At 53.1% G+C, this 18,235-nt stretch overlaps 1 protein-coding gene across 2 annotated transcripts in view; it reads left to right on the top strand.

The window, feature by feature from the left end:
* Nucleotides 1-18,235, top strand: part of DSCAML1 (DS cell adhesion molecule like 1) — a gene marked incomplete at its 3' end in the record, with an annotated part of 305,163 nt that overhangs the window by 213,493 nt on the left and 73,435 nt on the right. For both annotated transcript variants that reach the window (XM_084251220.1, XM_084251219.1), the window contains exons 4-8: nucleotides 5,388-5,534; nucleotides 11,070-11,348; nucleotides 13,969-14,244; nucleotides 15,905-16,201; nucleotides 17,866-18,138. In XM_084251220.1, coding sequence (XP_084107346.1) covers nucleotides 5,388-5,534; nucleotides 11,070-11,348; nucleotides 13,969-14,244; nucleotides 15,905-16,201; nucleotides 17,866-18,138 — 1,272 coding nt within the window. The remainder of the gene's footprint in view (nucleotides 1-5,387; nucleotides 5,535-11,069; nucleotides 11,349-13,968; nucleotides 14,245-15,904; nucleotides 16,202-17,865; nucleotides 18,139-18,235) is intronic.

Here is an 18,235-nt window from a genome sequence, read left to right as displayed (position 1 = left end):
GCTCCACAGTCCTGGCCCTTGATCTTCCCCAAGCTGGAGCAACTTGTGCACCCCATGTGCAAGGGACATCCATCTAATTTCCTGAGCACCCCCTGTGTGGGAGACATCCATCTCATTCTCCCTGAAAACCTGTGGTGTAAGTCCTTGTTTATTATCTCCATTTTCCTGAAGGAAAAATGGACTCAGATGAGTTTGGGGTGATCATAGAGACATCAGTTGTCAGGGGCCTGACAAGTTTATCTAATCCAATGGTTTTCTGTTCAGCTTGCACATTATATCACCCAAAATCCCTTTTAAAATACCGATTTCCAGGCCATGCCCCCATTTTATAAGTTCCTTAGATAATTCTAATGTACAATCATAGCTAAAAACTCACAGCTAACCCACTCCCTTCTCTTTTTAGATGGGAGAACTGAAGTCCTGGGGGCAGACTGGACTTCCCCAAGGTCACTCTCTGTTCCTGTCCCGAACTTAGTGGCCTAAAGCCTGGAAATTGATTATGCTACCATTCTGGAGGCCAGAAGTCCAAAATCAAGATGCGGGCAGGGCCTGCTTGCTACAGGCTCCGGGGGTGCTCCTTCGTTCCCTCCTTGCCTCTTGTAGCTTCTGGGGTTGCCACTTATCCTTGACATTTCTCTTTCTCTGTCTCCGCCTGGCATTTTCCCTGTGTGTGTCTGTCCAAATGTCTCTCTCCTTATAAGGACACCAGTCTTGTTGGATTTAGTGCCCATCCTACTCCACTGCGACCTCACCTAATCTTATTTGCAAAGATCTTTTACACTAAGGTCACATTCACAAGCTTTGGGTGCTTGTGAATTCATTCATTTGGGGGACTAAAACTTATTTCACCTAGTATGCACCCCATTATTGGTGGCAGCCCAGTCTCCTAAGTTACAATCCTGGGCTCACCCCATAACACCAGGTAACTTGGCCCCTCTTTGTCCTCTTCTCACTGATGGCTTCCATCAAGCCCCCTCACTACCCTTCACCAACCCCAGTACTGGCAGCTGTACTTTTCATGGTGGAAAGACATTGACTTTTGACTGTGGGATCCCAGGGAGCAAAGACCAAGTCCCAGACTTCCCTCCGAAACCCAGTCTTGGACCCGGGGATGCTCCAGCAAGACTTGATAAGTTGAGCCAAAGTGAACTGAGTGGATAAGTGTTCTCCTTCATGAGGTAGTGAGGACCCCACTGACAGAAGAAACCAAGCAGAGACTGGCTGACCACACCCCTTTCTCTGTAAGAGGTGCTGTTATCTAGGAGAATCAGTCTGGCATAGAGATTTAGAAGAACATAAGACATGGACTAAAGGTCCAAGCCCTATCACCTATTGGCTGTGTTACTTTGCATGGGCTACCTAACCTCTCTGTGCTCAGTTACTAGTAATGGTATCCATGTCAAAGGGTTATGGGGATTAAATGAGACAATATATAGAAATCCCTATTGGCCTAACAGGGATAATAGGTGCTCAATAAATACTTAGCTTTGAAAAAAAATAGAGAGGCCTGCTCCAGGCCCCCAGGAAAGAGGATGGTGAGGCTGACCAGAATATTGGTGGTAATAATAAAAAGAAGGCAAGGCTTTGTTAACTGCACACAGCACGCCCCTGTCATGGGCATGTCCAAGATGACACTGCAGCCTTTGAGATGGAATGATCAAGAAGTGCCAATGACAGCATCACCTTTAAACACAGCTCTAGGTCCTAGGCTTAGAGCCTAAGGGAGCGTGAGCCTCTGCTCTGCACCCGCGGGACACTATTGGCATTTGGGGTCGAATAGTTCCTTGTTATCAAGATGTCCAGCACTCCTGACCCCTGACCACCGGCTGCCATTAGCCTCTCTATAGCCCCCACAGTTACAGTGTCAACCAAAAAGGACCCCAGATACACATTTCCAATGGCCTCAGGGTGGGGGCTGCCACTCCTCCAGCCAGTCGCAGAATCCCTGCTCCTCTACCCATTCCAAGCACCGCTGGTCCCCTTTGGGGTACAGAGTATGAACTGCCATACCACCAGGGGACCCACTGGACCCAGCCTTGGCAACCAGCTTGTAAACCCCCCACCCGGCCGCCTCTTCCGCTCACTCCACAGGCCTTTTGCGCCTGCCTTCCCCAGCAGGGCCCATCATCTGATTCTCATCAAACATGCAGAACTGATGTTGCACAAGTCCCCCCCAGAGGGGATTAACATAATACCCCTGATTTCGCCTTCCCCTCTCCAGCGCTGTGCATCCCCCTGGCTGCGGCCTGCCTTTGTTTCAGGAGGAGCGATACACTGTGTCTGGAAATGTTACTGCAATTAAATATGCACAAGAAGGGGGGAAGGGAGGGGGGAAATGAGGACAATGAAGGATGTGAAACATCAGATGCAGCAGCTGCTTGTTGCTATAGAAACCCCAGGTCCCCACCACCATCACCACAGCACCCCTTCCCAGCTGAAAATTCCAGGAAGGCCAAGTCCATCTCCATCCTGGGGTGCTGGGTACTGCAGGGTCAAGAGTCCTAGCTGTCCAGGCTGGAACACCTATGGCCGACCAGGGTCGGGATTTGGGTGTCTTTTCTGTTTTTCCTCATCCCACCACCACCACCTCCCATCCTGGTACTTCTGATTGGCAGCAACACCCTGCAGAGGCTGTGCATTCCAGGCCCAGTTACATAATACATTACGGGAGAGCTTCCACATTTGACTTTGGGATGTCACAATATGGAGACAAAACGGGGCATCTGAGTCTGGTGGGGGAGCCAGGCTTCTCTGTGCTTCCTCCGGGTCCTCTCCGACTTCCTGCTGGCAAGCGGAGCCTGGCTCCCTGCCGCTTCCTGTCTGCTTTTATCCCACAGCACTGAGGAGGTCACACACTGTGGTCTTTGTGTTTGGGGCATAGGGGGAGGCCACAAGCTCCAGGTTCCTGGGGATTGGCAGGCTACTGAGTTCTCAATAGAGATGCTGCTGAGCAGGGAGCCACATGAAGTGCCAGAGTTGGGCCCAGGTAGGCAGGTGTCTGAGGGTGGAGAGAAGGAATATACTTGCCACCCAGTCTCCTCCGTCCCGCCAAATGGTCAATGCAGTGTGACACTGGGGTGCTTAGTCCTGCCCTGGTCAGATAAGGTTAATTGTTAGAGCCCTGACACTTAGCAAAATGCCCGGCACATAGTAGGTCTAATCCTAGGCAAGGGAGTTTGCTAAGGAAGGAGGGTGGGAAAATTAGAAGTAAGCCAGAGTCTATTAAGAAGCAAGAAGCCAGGCCTCCCCGGTGGCACAGCGGTTGAGCGCTGGGTTGCAAAGCTGCCCGCAGCCTTTGCTGCGCCTGTTCGATCCCCGGCCACCGGGCGAGGGTCCTACATGGCGCACAGACCTCTCCTGCCACCCCCTGCTCCCCTCAGCAGTGTACTTCGTCCGTCTGCCTGCTCTGCTCCCCGCTCTGGCTCTGGTGAATTCTCTCACCCTCCCACGTTTCTGACTGTACCCAGTGCTTGTATAAATAAATAAATAAATCTTTAAAAAAAAAAAAAGCAAGAAGCCAACCAAAATCAATGAAGTTACTTGAAACTGTATTAAATGAGTCACTATTAAAAAATAAAATCTTAAGAGTACTGAATCCTCCAAAACGTCAAAGGGCATGATAACTGCCTCCCGCATTGTGAGGGAATGCAGCAGCCATGGGGTTTAGGTTGGTTCTGCAGGGCTCCAACTGTTACAGGGCAGCCCCCATACAAAACGGGCTGCCTGATTGTGGGTCCTCACCTGCGCGCTTAAAAGGACTTATCAATGCTCTACTGCAGGCACATGCGAAAGGTTACTAAAAGGTTTATTTACAAGGGAAGGGGAAATGAGGAAATGTTCAGCTCAGGGAGAAAAGTGGGAGACAAAGTTTTAAATGTGTCCTACCCGATCCGCCGATCAGGAATCCCAAATGGTACCATGAGAGCTGGCCGCGAGCCAGGAGCCGTGAAGCCAGGAGGCGAGCAAGAGAGCGAGCCCGCCCAAGGCCCACGTGTTTGGTTTTTATACCAACCCTGGCTGCTTAACTCCACCCTCAGGTCCCTGCCACCTTCCCTTTGGTGGTGACGGGATTTGTCTTTCCCAGTGTCCTGATGGCTTTGGTCTGGAGTGGGGGTGGAGTCCACAAAGCCTGCATGGAATTAGCCCAGGGCATCATTTCCCCCTAACAAGATGAGCAGAACCAGGACCCACAGAGAGCCACAAGGAGACCCACTGTGACCTAGGAAGATGTTTCTAAAGCCAGAGCTATCAACTTTGGAATGGGCCGCTGAGTGACATCATGAGCCCCCCAGCCCCAGAGGTGCTCAGATGAAGGCTGGAGAACCTTCGTCAAAGCAATGGCCAAGAGCAGTCAGCTTTTCAACCCTGGGCTTCTGCAGCCTCTCTTGTTATTCTACACCTCCTTCCATGTGGGGCCGCCTCTGGGGGATGAGAACTTGGACTTGCGCTTGGAGGGCGGGACCTCCTGCGCCTCCTACCAGGAGGGTGCGCCAGTGCTTTTGTCAGCAGTGGTGGGAGGGAGGAGACCTCTAAACAATGGACCTGACGGGGGTGAACCACCCAAAATGTTTCCTTATGACAGGCTGACATTCTGATGTTGGGTCATCCTTTGGGGGGGTCAGCATTACCCTCTCCCCTGCAGCTTTCTTTTAAGTCATGGCCTAGGGTCTTCCCTGCCTGCCTGGGGAAGCAGCCCAGCCCCCAGAGAGCAGGCAGAGTTAAGGTCTCATTGTCAGTCTGGCTAAGTCTTGGGAGAGAGGTCACTGCCATGAGCTGAGGTATTCCAGAAGCCAAGTGCAAGCCCCTCCCCACCTCTCCAGTCCACGTTCTTCCCTTTTTTCATAATATAGGATTTCTCTCCTTGGGTGTGGTCACCATAGTTTTCCCACCACCAAAGCATCCATCGTCCATTGTGTTCTCCTCTCCCCCTTTACAAATGTTTGCAGAGTCGGAAAGATGAGGATTAATGGTTACTAAGTGAGCACATGCCATGTTATTGCTTTAATTTTAACATCCGCCCATGAAGTATTGTTTGCACCTGTTGCACAGTAAGACTCAGAGTGGTTGAGTAACTTTCTCAAGGTCACACAGCTAATGGGGGGAAGAGTTGGATCAGAACACAGATCTCAGTTTGACTTTAAAGTCCAACGTCTTTCTGTAAACCCTGAAGCATCTGCCTTTAAAGAAAAAATTGCTGCAATTTTGTTTGTTTACAGGAAGGAAATCCTCATCCATTTGAGATGTACCCACCGCACCCCTTTACATCCCCCTGGCTGCCTCTCCCTGGACAATGGTCCTGGTCTGGAGAAGGCCAGCTGTGGCCTGAGTTGCTCCTGACCTGTGCCCAGTCAGGGGAGTCATGGACTATGTCCTGCTTGTGTCTCCAGAAAACAGGTTTTTTATTACTCACCACGGCGGGCTGTACATCTCCGACGTGCAGAAGGAGGACGCCCTCTCCACCTACCGCTGCATCACCAAGCACAAGTATAGCGGGGAGACCCGGCAGAGCAATGGGGCCCGCCTCTCCGTGACAGGTAAGCAGGAGGGTGGCAGTAGGGGGAGGGCACCAGCCAGCCCCTGGGGCTGAGCATGTGGCACGAGGCTGGGGGACGCAGAAGATTCACAGCGCATCTTCTGGATTCAGGGGGCGGGCCTGGCCCAGTGTGGCTTGGGTCCCTTCCTGGAAGTTCTCCAGAGATAAGCCTTCCTAGGTGTCTGTCCCTGAGTTGAACTCTCCTGACGAACTGATAAGTTACCGCATGTCCCATAAGGGTTATGGAGAACACTGTGTCTTTCCTTTTTTTTAACCTTCAAACCAGGAAGCTCATAGATAAAATCTGCTGTTCAAATGTTGTGATGATTAGCTGAGGTTAGATGAGCCTGAATTCGATACCACCACAGTAGGGTGGGTTTTGTATTTCCTCATGTCTCTAGGTATTTCTAAAGATTCTATTTTCTCTATTTAAGAGTACGTGTGTGTCTTTTGTTGTAACCCACCTCTTAACTTTTGAAAGAAGGCAGGATGTAATTCATAAACAAAATTATTTCTGAATTAAGTCAATGATTCTTATTCTGGAGTGGCTATAGCTTCTTAAAAGGGGTGGGAGTTAAAATTGGTATTTATTGAATCCCCATGTGCCCAGGGGTTCCGCACCTTTATTGTCCACTTGGCACCACAGGAGGGGTGCAGGGGTCTCCTGTCTTTACAGGTGAGAAAGCCAAATCTTAGAAGTCAGGCACTGCCCAAACTGTCTCGCCAGTGGGAGGCAGAGGGAGAAGTCACACGCAGAGCCCTGGCCCCATGTCTCCAGCTGCAGCCAAGCCCACGTGGTAGAAGAGGCCGGTTGAAGGCCCCACCATGCAAATGCCCAGCACGATCAGCAGCTCTCCTCATGGAGAGCTTTCTGGAACCATGCTTTTTAAGCCCCTTTGACAGAAATCCACAGATAGACGTTTTATCATAACCTATGCAACGCACGCGGGTGTTTCCTACCACATGCATGGCAGTGCACGCCAATATTTTCTATTCTATCCCGTTTCAATTTATCTAAATGCTGGTGGCAACTCACCAAATGGATTTCACAACTTCCTAACAGTCTGTGACCTGCAATTTGAAAATCTCTGCTCTTGAGGAGGTGGGATTGAAGCGGCTTTGGGGAGGAAGACGGACTGATACTCAGAACATCTGGGTTTGGGGACTAGACACAGCAAATCATGTAGCCTCTCTGGGCCTCTGCAAAGGGGCTGAACTAGGTGACCTCTGGTTCTGTCTGCCTCTGACATCCTCTGGTTTGGTGAGGGTAACCCTGACCAGCAGATGACTCACCCCAAACCCTGCTCGTGGCCTGATGTACTTGGAGGCAAGACCAGGAGAGCAGGAGCCAAGAGGACAAGGATCGGGCTCTCTGATTTCCCCTTGCGTCTCCAGCCCCTGGCCCTGTGCCTAGCATATAGTATGTGCTAAGTAAATATTTGTGGAATTAATCATCACCAAGGGAAACTGTGCCATCCTCCTGTGTGGCAGGAGATGGGGCTGCATTCTGCGGCCTCATCTTTATGGCTTGACTTTGGAATCTGCAGCCCAGTTCCCAAATGTGTCCGAGTGATTCCCTTCCAAATTATAGGGACTTATTTGTCTGGTGTTTTGCATCTCATTTACATCTCATTTACATGCTTCTCATACAACACGGAAAGGCATGATGCCTGACACGCAGAAATCCCCCCTCCTGCAGACCTGCTCCTTTCTCTTGCTCCAGTGTTTAACTCCTTCATCCTACCAATCCCATCTCCTCCAGCTTTGGGGGAGAACAGATTGAGATAAAAAGACACTCTTTAAATGGGGGGTTACAACAGCCCTGCTTCTCCTGGTCTTCATTCCCCATCAGCTGGAAAAACAGAGAAGTAAAGAGAGGAAGGCGGCCAAGAACAGCAGAGAGACAAAGAAAGAGCAAGGACGACCACAGAGTGAGTGAAAGAGATCTGAAGGAAGGAGCAGGCAGAAGGGAAGGGAACAGAGGGAGCCAAGGGGCAGGGACCGTGGAGTGTCACAGCTCCTGATATGATGTGATGTGATGTGACAAGGTGATATGCAAGCTGCTTGTCTCTGCAAAAATGCAACTGATTCGGGAGCGAGGCTGTACAGAAGGGAATGGTGTCAGGGAGCTCGGGCCTCAGTCTCCAGATGCACTGGCCCCACCCTAACATTTCAGACCCACTCCCAGATTGGGAGTCTGGTGGGGGAACAATCCCAGGAGAACCTGGACATGGGGTCCAGCTGAAAGGTCAAAGCCTCCTGGGACTCCTACGGCTGGTGACGTGAATGGTGTGGTCCCTCCCTGGCCAAAAGCTCTGGGCCAGCAGCTGGAATCTGGGATGGGGAGATGCAGCTGGGGTGTCCTAGCAGAGGAGGACCACCCTACTAGACCAAGGCGCCTGGTGGCTGAGGGGGTCTGAGTCTGGCTCCCAAGGGTGGCGGCCCCACCCTTTCCCCAGGCCTAAAGGCAACAACGGGGGAGAATGATACATGGGCAGTGCATTGTGGGTGGTCCTTCAATGAAGGGAGCAACCATATCTGTGGTTTCTTTTGTCCCCACAAAGAATTTGATCAAATAAATGGGGGGAGGGGGGAGGGTTGGTAGAAAGCATATTAGCAAAAGAGCTTAGGAATCAAGCCAGTTGTAATAGTCCAAGCCCCTGACACACATTCTGTGCATTGAAGTTAACCAGCGACCAGAAAGGCTGAGAGAGTAGACCAAGGCTCCCCAGTCTTCGGAGTTGTGGAGCCAGGTGCAAAAGCCCTGCTCTGGGGTGCCCTTTCTAGGGCAGCTCTGCTGAGCCAGCTGGGGTTGCTCCCAGCAGTACCCTGAGTGGGTTCTCTGTCCCCCAGCCTGGCGGGACCCCAGCACACCCCCAGAGGCTTCTCGGCTGACCATCAGTCTCCCCCAACCCTGCACCGGCCTGGCAGCACCCGATCCCCCCAGGCTGTCGCCAGTACACACCGCAGCATTTTACTCCTGCTCTGGAGTAATGAAAGAGGTTTCTTTCCCTCAGAATTTAATTTCACGCCTGAGACTCGGTGATTAATTCCCTCCCCCCGCCCCTTCCTCCACCACCCTGTCGGCCCCTCTGCTTGTAAATTCTGCGGTGTGCCACGGAATTTGTGTATTTTGCATCAATTAAGTGTCACATTGAGTAATTCTTGCCTGGCACCGGGTTTGTTTATCCCAACCGTTCCCACAGGGTTGCGGGGGGGTGGGGGACGAGGCCGCAGAAGCTGGCAGGGCGGGCGGGCGCCAAATTGTAATTGCCCGGCACATCTGCATAGTGATTTAGCATCCTCCAGGCTCTTTGACTTACATTTTACCGTTGCCTACAATGCCCGTCTGAGATCTGGAGACAGGCCATCCCCTCTGCCCTGCAGAAAAGGAAACAGACCCCAGAGATCCCGAGACTTACCCAAAGTCACGTAGTTTCTCAGTGACCCAGCAGACTTGCACCTGGGCTCCTGATACCCTGCCTGGGCTCCTTCTAGAAAGTCCTTCCCCCGGAGAGGTCAGTTCCTAGGCTAACCCCTCTCTCGGGAAGGTGAGCTGAAGACGAGGACACTTTGTCAGTAAGAAGGACCCAGAGGGGCCTTCCCTGGTGGTGCAGGCGGTTGAGTGCAGCGCTGTGAAGCTGTCCACAGTGAAGCTTCACTGTAGCGCTGGTTCCATCCTGGCCGGCCAGAGAGGGTCCCACATGGCGTGGCAGACCTCTCGTGTCGCGCCCACTGTTCCCCTCAGCAGTGTATTTCGTCAGTCTGCCTTTTCTGTTTCCTGCTTGGTCTCCAGTGAATCCTCTCACCCTCCTGTGAATCTGGCCCGTACCCCAGTTCTTGTATAAAGAAATAAATCTTTAAACACACACACACACACACACCCGCCAGGGCATCAGCCGCTCTCACTATTCCCTCTTGAGCAAAATTCCACATGATGTTATTCCATCTCACACCCCTTTAACTCAGCAAGGGCTGGGGGGACACCTGGTTTCTGATCTTGGTTCTGCAGTGATGTTGACCAGGTCCCTACACCCCTTTGGTGTCAGGGGCCTCATCTGTATGCACCCTCCCAGCCCCTAAGCCAGCTCTACTATTCCTGGAGGCTCTTCATTCCCACAATGTGGCAAAATAGAGCTGCTGGTCCACTGAGGCCCCGTTCCTCCTCCTGCAGGTGCTGGCTGCACAGCCATGGGCCCTGTTGTGTGCCAGGCATGGGGCCAGCAGTGGGTGAACACCCTGTGACAGGCCTGTCTTCCCAGGATGGTGCTTAAATGGCCTGGCACTGACACTGTTGGAAAGTGGGAAGTGGAGACAGCAGTAGCCTCTGGGGAGGGAAGTGGGGTGGTGTGCAGGAATGAGGGGAGACTCCCCTTTCACTATACAACACTCTTCTGTGTTTTTTGAAGCATGCACATAGTACAGGTTTTTTTTTTTTTTTTTAGAGAAAAGGTTGTGTGAAAATAAAATGAAAGACAAAGAAAGTTCTTTGGAAGTCCAGTGAGAAGGGGTGACATTTGAGCTGGTTTGTAAAGGTGAAGAGCAGTTGGCCTCATGGGGATGTGATGACACAGCACGCCTGGGGTGGGCAGGTGCTGAGGTGAGAAGGTGGGGGAGGGAATATAGGCAGGTGAGGCCAGGGGCCTGGTTGGGGCTAATCATCAAAAGCCTTGGAATTCAGGATGAGAAGTATGGGTTGCAGCATGTAGATAAAGGGGTACCTGGGAAGCTTTATGGCCGGGGGAGCTTCCCAATGGGCAGATAACCAAGGGAGGCCTTTTAGGTGGGAACCAGACTAAGGTGGCAGCCAGACATGGCTCAGAAATGGTCTGGGCATCGCACACAGAACCCACCCGCAGGAGGCTGTGGCTTTCTGCAGTTTGGGGTCACAGGTCCTCAGCCTCTAATTCCTCTTGGTCTGGGAATGCAAAAGCGTAGAGAATTGTCTCCAGCGTGGTTTGCGAAGCCTGAACTTCCCGTCCTGCTGGGCTTCCATGGAAATGCGCTGCCCGTCTCTTGAGTCTGCCTAGTGGCAGGTGAGAGGATGAGGCAGGCAGATGGTTCCCCCATCCTTGAGGGGCACCCCCAGTCTAGTCTGAGTCCCCAGCTGACATTCACCAAAAATTGCAAACCCAAGTGTCTGGTTCTCGTGTCACGGGGCATCCCTGATCCTGAATCTGGGCCGCACTCCAGGGACAATTCGTGTGGAAAGAGCTTTCACGCCCCCTCTCTTCTCTGTGCCTCTTGCTGTGTTTCTTTTCCCATCTGTCTGTCATTCTAACCTCGTCTGCCTACCATACCCTCCCTGCTCCCAATCGTGCTTCTTGGGTCCCCCATCTGACCTGAGTAGGGGAGTTTAGATCAGAATCTGGGGTACAGGAGGCATAGCAAGTGCACTCCACACGGTATTGCTCTGTCTGGGTCCCACCAGGCAGCAGATTCCTATTGTGGGGTTGTGGGTGTTTGCCTTCCCTCCCCCACTCCCACTTCACCCACCCAGGACTGGCCATGCCCACTGACCTTCTGTGCCTTCCAGATCCTGCCGAGTCGATCCCCACCATCCTGGACGGCTTCCACTCCCAGGAAGTGTGGACCGGCCACACCGTGGAGCTGCCCTGCACGGCCTCCGGTTACCCCATTCCTGCCATCCGCTGGCTCAAGGATGGCCGGCCCCTCCCGGCTGACAGCCGCTGGACCAAGCGCATCACAGGGCTGACCATCAGTGACCTGCGGACCGAGGACAGCGGCACCTATATTTGTGAGGTCACCAACACCTTCGGCTCGGCAGAGGCCACAGGCACCCTCACGGTCATCGGTGAGCAGGGAAAACCCCTCTTCCAGCCCAGTCACCTTTGAGAGCCCCGCAGTGTGCTGGGGAGAGGCGTGGGGCTGCTGTGCCTACCTCTGGCCCGTCCACGGGGTGGTCTCCTGGCTGGGGAAGGCAGCTTTTCATCCTGGGGAAGTGTTGGGTTTGAAATCAGAAAAGAGTAACTGACTTCGGGCACATTCCACGACTGTGATCATCAATTACCTTTCCCTTCAGTTCTGTAAAATGGGATTGTGGTCCCAGGCTTCCTGCCTCCCAGACTCACGAGGGTCAGGTGGGACAATGAGGGTGATGGTGATGAGTTCTCGGGGCTTTTTGGCTTATTGGTAGTGTTTGTACTGAAGGAAACAATGGGATGTGAAACCTTAAGAGAGGACATGTATCCTTTAGAGATGACATTTGGAATATTTTGCAATAATTGATCGGAGTGCTGATCAATCAGACCAGACACTAGGCATAGACAAGTCAGCCTTTCCAGGACACCCACCAGCTAGGTACCAACTCTGGTCCTTCCTGTTCCTCCCCCACCCCAGAGCTTCACGGGTCCAGGGAACTCAGGGCGTTAGCAGACCCCTGCTGCAGAGCCCCGGGGTGGGCAGAGCCATAGAGGTAGAAGGGCTAATGCCAGGGAAGAGCCCCATAGGAGGATTTTCAGGTCAAGGGGCATCCTTCACCTCATGCCACCCTACCCTTCCCTCGTATGACCCAGCCTCAGTTTCTCCCTCTGAAAAATGAAGAGGCCCTTCTGGCTCTGGCTTCCAGAGCCTGCCTCTCTGAGTTCCCTGCCCTCTAGGCTGCAGAGAAGGTGTTTCCAGGGGTGGGACAGAGATTTGGTGACCCTTCGAGGAACCCCTTTCCTGGAAGCAACAAGAGCCTAAGTCCCCGATGTTGTACCCACTGGCATCACTCAGGTCATGTGACCTGGGCAGTGAGTAGAGGCTGCCCCTGTCCTGAAGAAAGGCTCTGTCTGCTACAAAGGTGGACAGGAGGCTCTCCTCCCACCTCACAACCCTTGTCAGTTCTGTAAAGCCCCGGCTGGACCAGAAAACCATACACAGCACCCACCTGGTCCTGGGCTGGCCTCCTGGGCCTGGTGTCTTGTTGCCCTTGACCCAGACATGAGCCCAGTCTCCTCCCTAGCACTGAGTGTTGACACAGGTGGAGGGCATGTGCATGCGTGTACAGAGAAGTGGCCCTCCCCTTGCAGGTCCACTGGAAGAGCAGAAAGATCCTGGGAGGGATAGTGCATGATCCAAACACTCAGCTTATAGCACTGAAAGCCCCACTTTCTTGCACAAAGAAGCCCTAGATCGCAGGTGGCCAGATAGAAGGACCAGGATTGGTACCCATGCTCTTGCCCTAGGCACTGTCCCAAATTATTTGGTCTGATATTACCTTCACCCCCATTCCCCAGCCTCCTGCTATACACACTCACACATGCAAACACACATACTAGCACTCACAAACTTATATACATACTCTTAGGGGACAGGCCAGGAGGGGAGCATACCCCCCCAAATCCTTAGGAAGTTAGCAAACTCACTCTGGATAATTTAAAGTTCTGGGCAGGGCAGCAGCTGGAGCAGCAGTATGGAGGACAGACGGAGGGCCACAGGGAGAAGGTAGCAGGGAGGGTTATTCTTGGGTCCAGGCCAGAGCTGCAGTTACCGCAGGGCCGCAGAGGTGAAGAAGCACAGAGAGGACATCAGACCAGCGGAAGGTAGTAAATGGTCATCTGTACAGGTGTGGGAGAGAGGTGACTGAGTCAAGAGTGCCCCTCTGGTTGCCAGGTGGGTGATAAGGACGAAGATGAGCCTGTCAAGCTCCTGTCTGAAGGGAGCTTTGCAACCCTGCCTGGGCCAGGGACATGCATCAAGAAAACACAGGCCTTGGGCCTCCCTTGGTGGTGCAGCGGTTGAGCCTGGGCTGCGAGGCTGCCAACAGCCTCTGCAACACCGGTTCATTCCCCGGCTGCCGGCGAGGGTCCCACAAAAAAAAGAAAAAAAAGAAATCACAGGCCTCTGCAGTGTTGATTGCAGCATCACTTACAATAGCTAAGACATAGGCACAACCTAAGTGCCCGCTGAGAGAGAACTGGACCAAGAAGATATAGCCTAGCCACTCAGTGGAATACTATTCAGCCAGAAGGAAAGATGGAAAGTTGCTACTTAGAGCAAAATGGAAGGAGCTGGAGTGAATTCTGTCTAGTAAAGCAAGTCAGAAGGAAAAGGACAAATATTGGAAATTGACATAGCGGAATATTTGACAAAGCAAAATACGTATAAAAACAAGTGGACACTAATAAACTGAGATTTCTGAGGCTGAGGAGCAAAGAAAGGGTCAAAGGAGTATAGGGGTGGTGGGAAAATAAGATATATTTTGAAAAAGCAGCAGCGCAGGCCTTCAGAACAAGAGGTGAGGACAGGCCCTAGCCAGACCCTACCATTAAAAGATGAGTAAACTGAGGCCCAGAGCTGGGAATTCCCTCATCGCAGCCCTCCCCATCCCCATCCCCTGGGCTCCTGTCTCTCAAGACCCTTTGTCACCCCAGCCATGCCACCCACCCTCAGCCCGTTCTCTTTTCTTTCCTCCCCCCTCCCCGCCCCAGACCCCCTTCATGTGACCCTGACACCAAAGAAGCTGAAGACCGGCATCGGCAGCACGGTCATCCTGTCCTGTGCCCTCATGGGCTCCCCGGAGTTCACCATCCGCTGGTACCGCAACACGGAGCAGGTGCTGCCCAATGAGGCCATCTCCATCCGCGGGCTCAGCAACGAGACCCTGCTCATCACCTCAGCCCAGAAGAGCCACTCGGGGGCCTACCAGTGCTTCGCCACCCGCAAGACCCAGACCGCCCAGGACTTTGCCATCATAATGCTGGAGGGTGAGCTGGGGCAGCTGGGATAGAGGAGTGGGGACGGGCCCCTCAGCCCCCTCAGCATCCCGCCATGTCCCTGCTCTCCCCAGCTGCCAAGATGGGACAGTCTCACTACTGCTGCGCTTGCTACCCACCGGGCAGATACACTGGCTCTTTCCTCCTCCCAAGGGCCCTGTGCGTTTTTCTTATTGCTCCCTATTTGGCAGTTGAGGAACTGCCAGTTGAGGAACGTGAGGCTTCGGTCACTTCCCCAAGGTCGCACAGCTGTGCCCACGGGACAGAGCTGGGGTCTGAACTCAGGTCTTCCACTCATCATAGTGTGAGGCCGCTGTCCTCTGAAATTACTAGAACTTCACTTTCGGAAGGGTCCTAGTGAGGGTCTCAAACACTATGTCCCCAAGGCCCCTGGAGAGTGCCCAGAACCTCTGGATTTTTTAGCCTTCTCCCTGCCTGAGGCCGCTTTACAGCAGACCCTGTTTCTTATCACGGACTTGGGGTTCTGCACCCAGCGCCTCTGTGTACGGTTGTTCAGGTTGCTCACTGCACAAGCTGGCCGACTGAGGGGGTGAGTAAGCCCGGAAATCCAGCTTGCACTCCATGTGGATCCATGAGCCTTGGCACCAGCTGTGACCACAGAGAGAAAGTGCCTTTTTCTTCTTTGCACATAGATGCAGCCTGGGTTAGCAGAGGCCCTGTCCTTCCCCCAAAATGTGGAATTCCTCAGCTACTTTGTTACCAACAAAACTCTTCAACCTATTGTTTCTGAGGATTTTTTTTTTTTCACATTGGCAACAAAGACACCAAAACATCAACATTTTTGGTGGAAAACAGGTGGATATAGGGTGCTGTGCTACATCTGCCTTGCTTTCTTTTTATTGCTTCTTTTTTTTTTTTTTCTTTACTTTGTAAGTACTTCATGCCCACAGGAATCCCGAACAACAGTCATGTGCAGAAGGATGGCCAAGGTTAGATAGTACATCCCCTGCATCCCATGTGAGGAAAGTGGGACCGGGTTAATTGTCCCGTCAAGGTTACCCAGTTAGCCACAGGCCCCACCGCCACCACTATGGCCTCCATGCAGCTTGCATTTTAAGCCTCAAATGTCAGGCTTTCTGCTAACAGGACCTCTCCTGCTGGGATATGAACTGGAACCAGATTCTGCAGTTTTGGCTTGATCAAGCCTTGTTCCCACACCATTAACCTCTGAACCTTTGTGTCTCCATTTTTAAAAAGGGGAGAGAGAGGCGGAGAAGGGAAAGTTGAGAGGTGCTAACATTAAGCACCTGTGAAGCGCTGTGCTCAGCATCTTTAAAGCTCCCGCTCATTTCGTCCTCACGGCATCCGTATGAAGACAAACAGTCATTGTCCCCATTATCTCCGTCCTGCACAGCTGAGAGAGGGGATCCCTCAGAGAGGTTCAGTAGCTTGCTCAATGACACAGAGCTAACAAGTGGTTATAGAAGGATTTGAGCCCAGAAGTCTTCCCTAGTAGGCAGTGGCAAGTGCACCTCCCAGGGTTTTGTGGATAACGCATAACTTGATGCCTACCAGGGTTCTTTATCAGGCTCGTGACCACTGCCTCACCCCCTCCTATCAGGGTGGGCTACCCTGGCGGGACAGTGTCTCTGTGACTTGGTGAGCCTGACAGCCCCCTCGCTCCCTGCAGACGGCACGCCCCGCATCGTTTCCTCCTTCAGCGAGAAGGTGGTCAACCCCGGGGAGCAGTTCTCACTGATGTGTGCAGCCAAGGGCGCCCCGCCCCCCACCGTCACCTGGGCCCTGGACGACGAGCCCATCGTGCGGGACGGAAGCCACCGCACCAACCAGTACACCATGTCCGACGGCACCACCATCAGCCACATGAACGTCACTGGCCCCCAGATCCGCGATGGGGGCGTGTACCGGTGCACGGCGCGGAACTCGGTGGGCAGTGCTGAATATCAGGCGCGAATAAACGTAAGAGGTGCCTGTCTACATTTAAATATCAGAATAGGCTTTTGAGTTCCTTTGCCATCTCTGTGGTTACCATCATTCTTGTGCTGATTAGTACTTATTATTAATTGTCATTTTGATTTTAGTAGAGGTCTCTCTTCCTCCCTCTTTTCCCTGCCCTCCATGGTCCCATCATGCATTGATGTGTGTCTGTGTCTGTGAGTGTGAGTGTGTGTGTGTGTGTGTGTATGTGTGTGTGGTACACTTCACCCACTTGCATTCCCATGCCCTCCTGCCTACTTCTCTCCTGCAATCTGTCCTGTCCCGTGTCTCCCCCCAGCCCTCCCATCAAATCTCCCTGGCCTCAGGTACACTAAGCACCCTGCTAGCACCCTGCTAGCACCCACCAGTCCCACTGAGGCCATTCAAGGACACAGACAGAAAGGGGTGGTGAGCCAGGCTTGACCTTTGGCAGGAGTGTCCACCAAAGCTTGTTCCTAGTGTCCTCCTTCCAAGCCATCCCCAGATGCTCCAGGAGGTGTTAGCAGCCAGACTCCCAGGCTGCATCTTCTCCTAATCCACCCCCACCTTGTCCCCACCCAGACCCAAGCCATCAGGAGTAGCCCCAGGCTGGGTGGGGGCGCCCACAGGCAGATACCTCCGAGGCTACAGCAGGAGTCCTCACCATGATCATCTTGTGTCTCAGCTCTCCAATCCATTGTGGTGAGAATAGTGTCCTCTGAAGCTCTTCACAAGCCCTGTGGGGTCAAACTGCCCTCACAGGCCCTGCTAGTGACCCCTGACCCATGGGCAGAGGAGGAACAGGGAAACAGAAGGACAGTGGTGCAAGGGGAGTGGGGAGCTTCATGCCGCATTCCCTTGCCAGGTCTCCAGGTCCACGCGAGAAATGCAGCCGCCCCTTTGGCAACCCTCTGTCCTCTGCTCTGAATTGAGGGGAGGCAGGGCTGCAGAGAGACTTCCTGGCCCAGCCCCTCATCTACCAAATGGGGAGACTGAAACACAGAGTATCTTACACTTGTTCCAACACCATCCCTGCATGGTGGCCTCTGAGCCCCCTTTACAGCTCCCACATTGCCACCTGCCCAGCTGCTCCAGCTGAGGCCACTCCCCTCCCCAGCCTGGGCAGTCAGAGCCCCCCTATTATAGCCCCTTCTCAGGAGTCCACAATACTCATTTACCTGTTGAGAGGAAATCATCAACTCTTCTAATGAAGACCTTCCTATTGTCCTTTCAATATTTAATGTCTATAAGATCCCTTTTGGAACAAGTCAAATGATAATGAAATCTCCCCATTTCCATTTTAACCCTCCAATCTTAAGCTCGTCAAGAAGACCTGCCCTCCCAAATTCTAGCCATTTCTTCGTTTGTTCATCTACCCTGTTCTGTCCCACTAGGGGAACGGACTCTTGCCCTAGGCAAGACTGGAACATGTTTGTTTGCAATTATTTGAAGATAATAATGGCAAGTCCTGGAGAGACCCCAGATACCCCAGTTCCAGCCCCTGCCTTTGTAGTAAAGGACTCTCTCCCCTGCTGGTGAACTTCTACCCCCCACCTATAGCTTCTGAGGCCAAGAAACTGAGATAAGCATCACAGGGCAGCAGCTGGCTGTCCTGGCTAACCGTACCATTTGCCCCTTCTCTCCTCCTGCCCCCAACCCCTGCCTCCTGCCCAGGCCCCCCCAGCATCCGGGCAATGCGAAACATCACAGCAGTCGCTGGGCGGGACACCCTGATCAACTGCAGGGTGATCGGCTACCCCTACTACTCCATCAAGTGGTACAAGGATGCCCTGCTGCTGCCCGACAACCACCGCCAGGTGGTGTTTGAGAACGGGACCCTCAAGCTGACTGACGTGCAGAAGGGCATGGACGAGGGGGAGTACCTGTGCAGTGTCCTCATCCAGCCCCAGCTCTCCATCAGCCAGAGCGTCCATGTGGCTGTCAAAGGTAGGCTGCCCCCGAGCTGGAGCCCACTGGTCACCCAGGATTGCGGGCCTCTCTCCAGCTGGCCACTTAGCCGTCCTGAGTGAGTGGAAGCCCAAGG

This window comes from Talpa europaea (genome assembly GCF_964194135.1).
Source record: "Talpa europaea genome assembly, chromosome: 12".
Classification (NCBI taxonomy): domain Eukaryota; kingdom Metazoa; phylum Chordata; class Mammalia; order Eulipotyphla; family Talpidae; genus Talpa; species Talpa europaea.
Note: the sequence above shows the minus strand (reverse complement) of the source record. Positions and strands in the feature narration are given on the sequence as shown.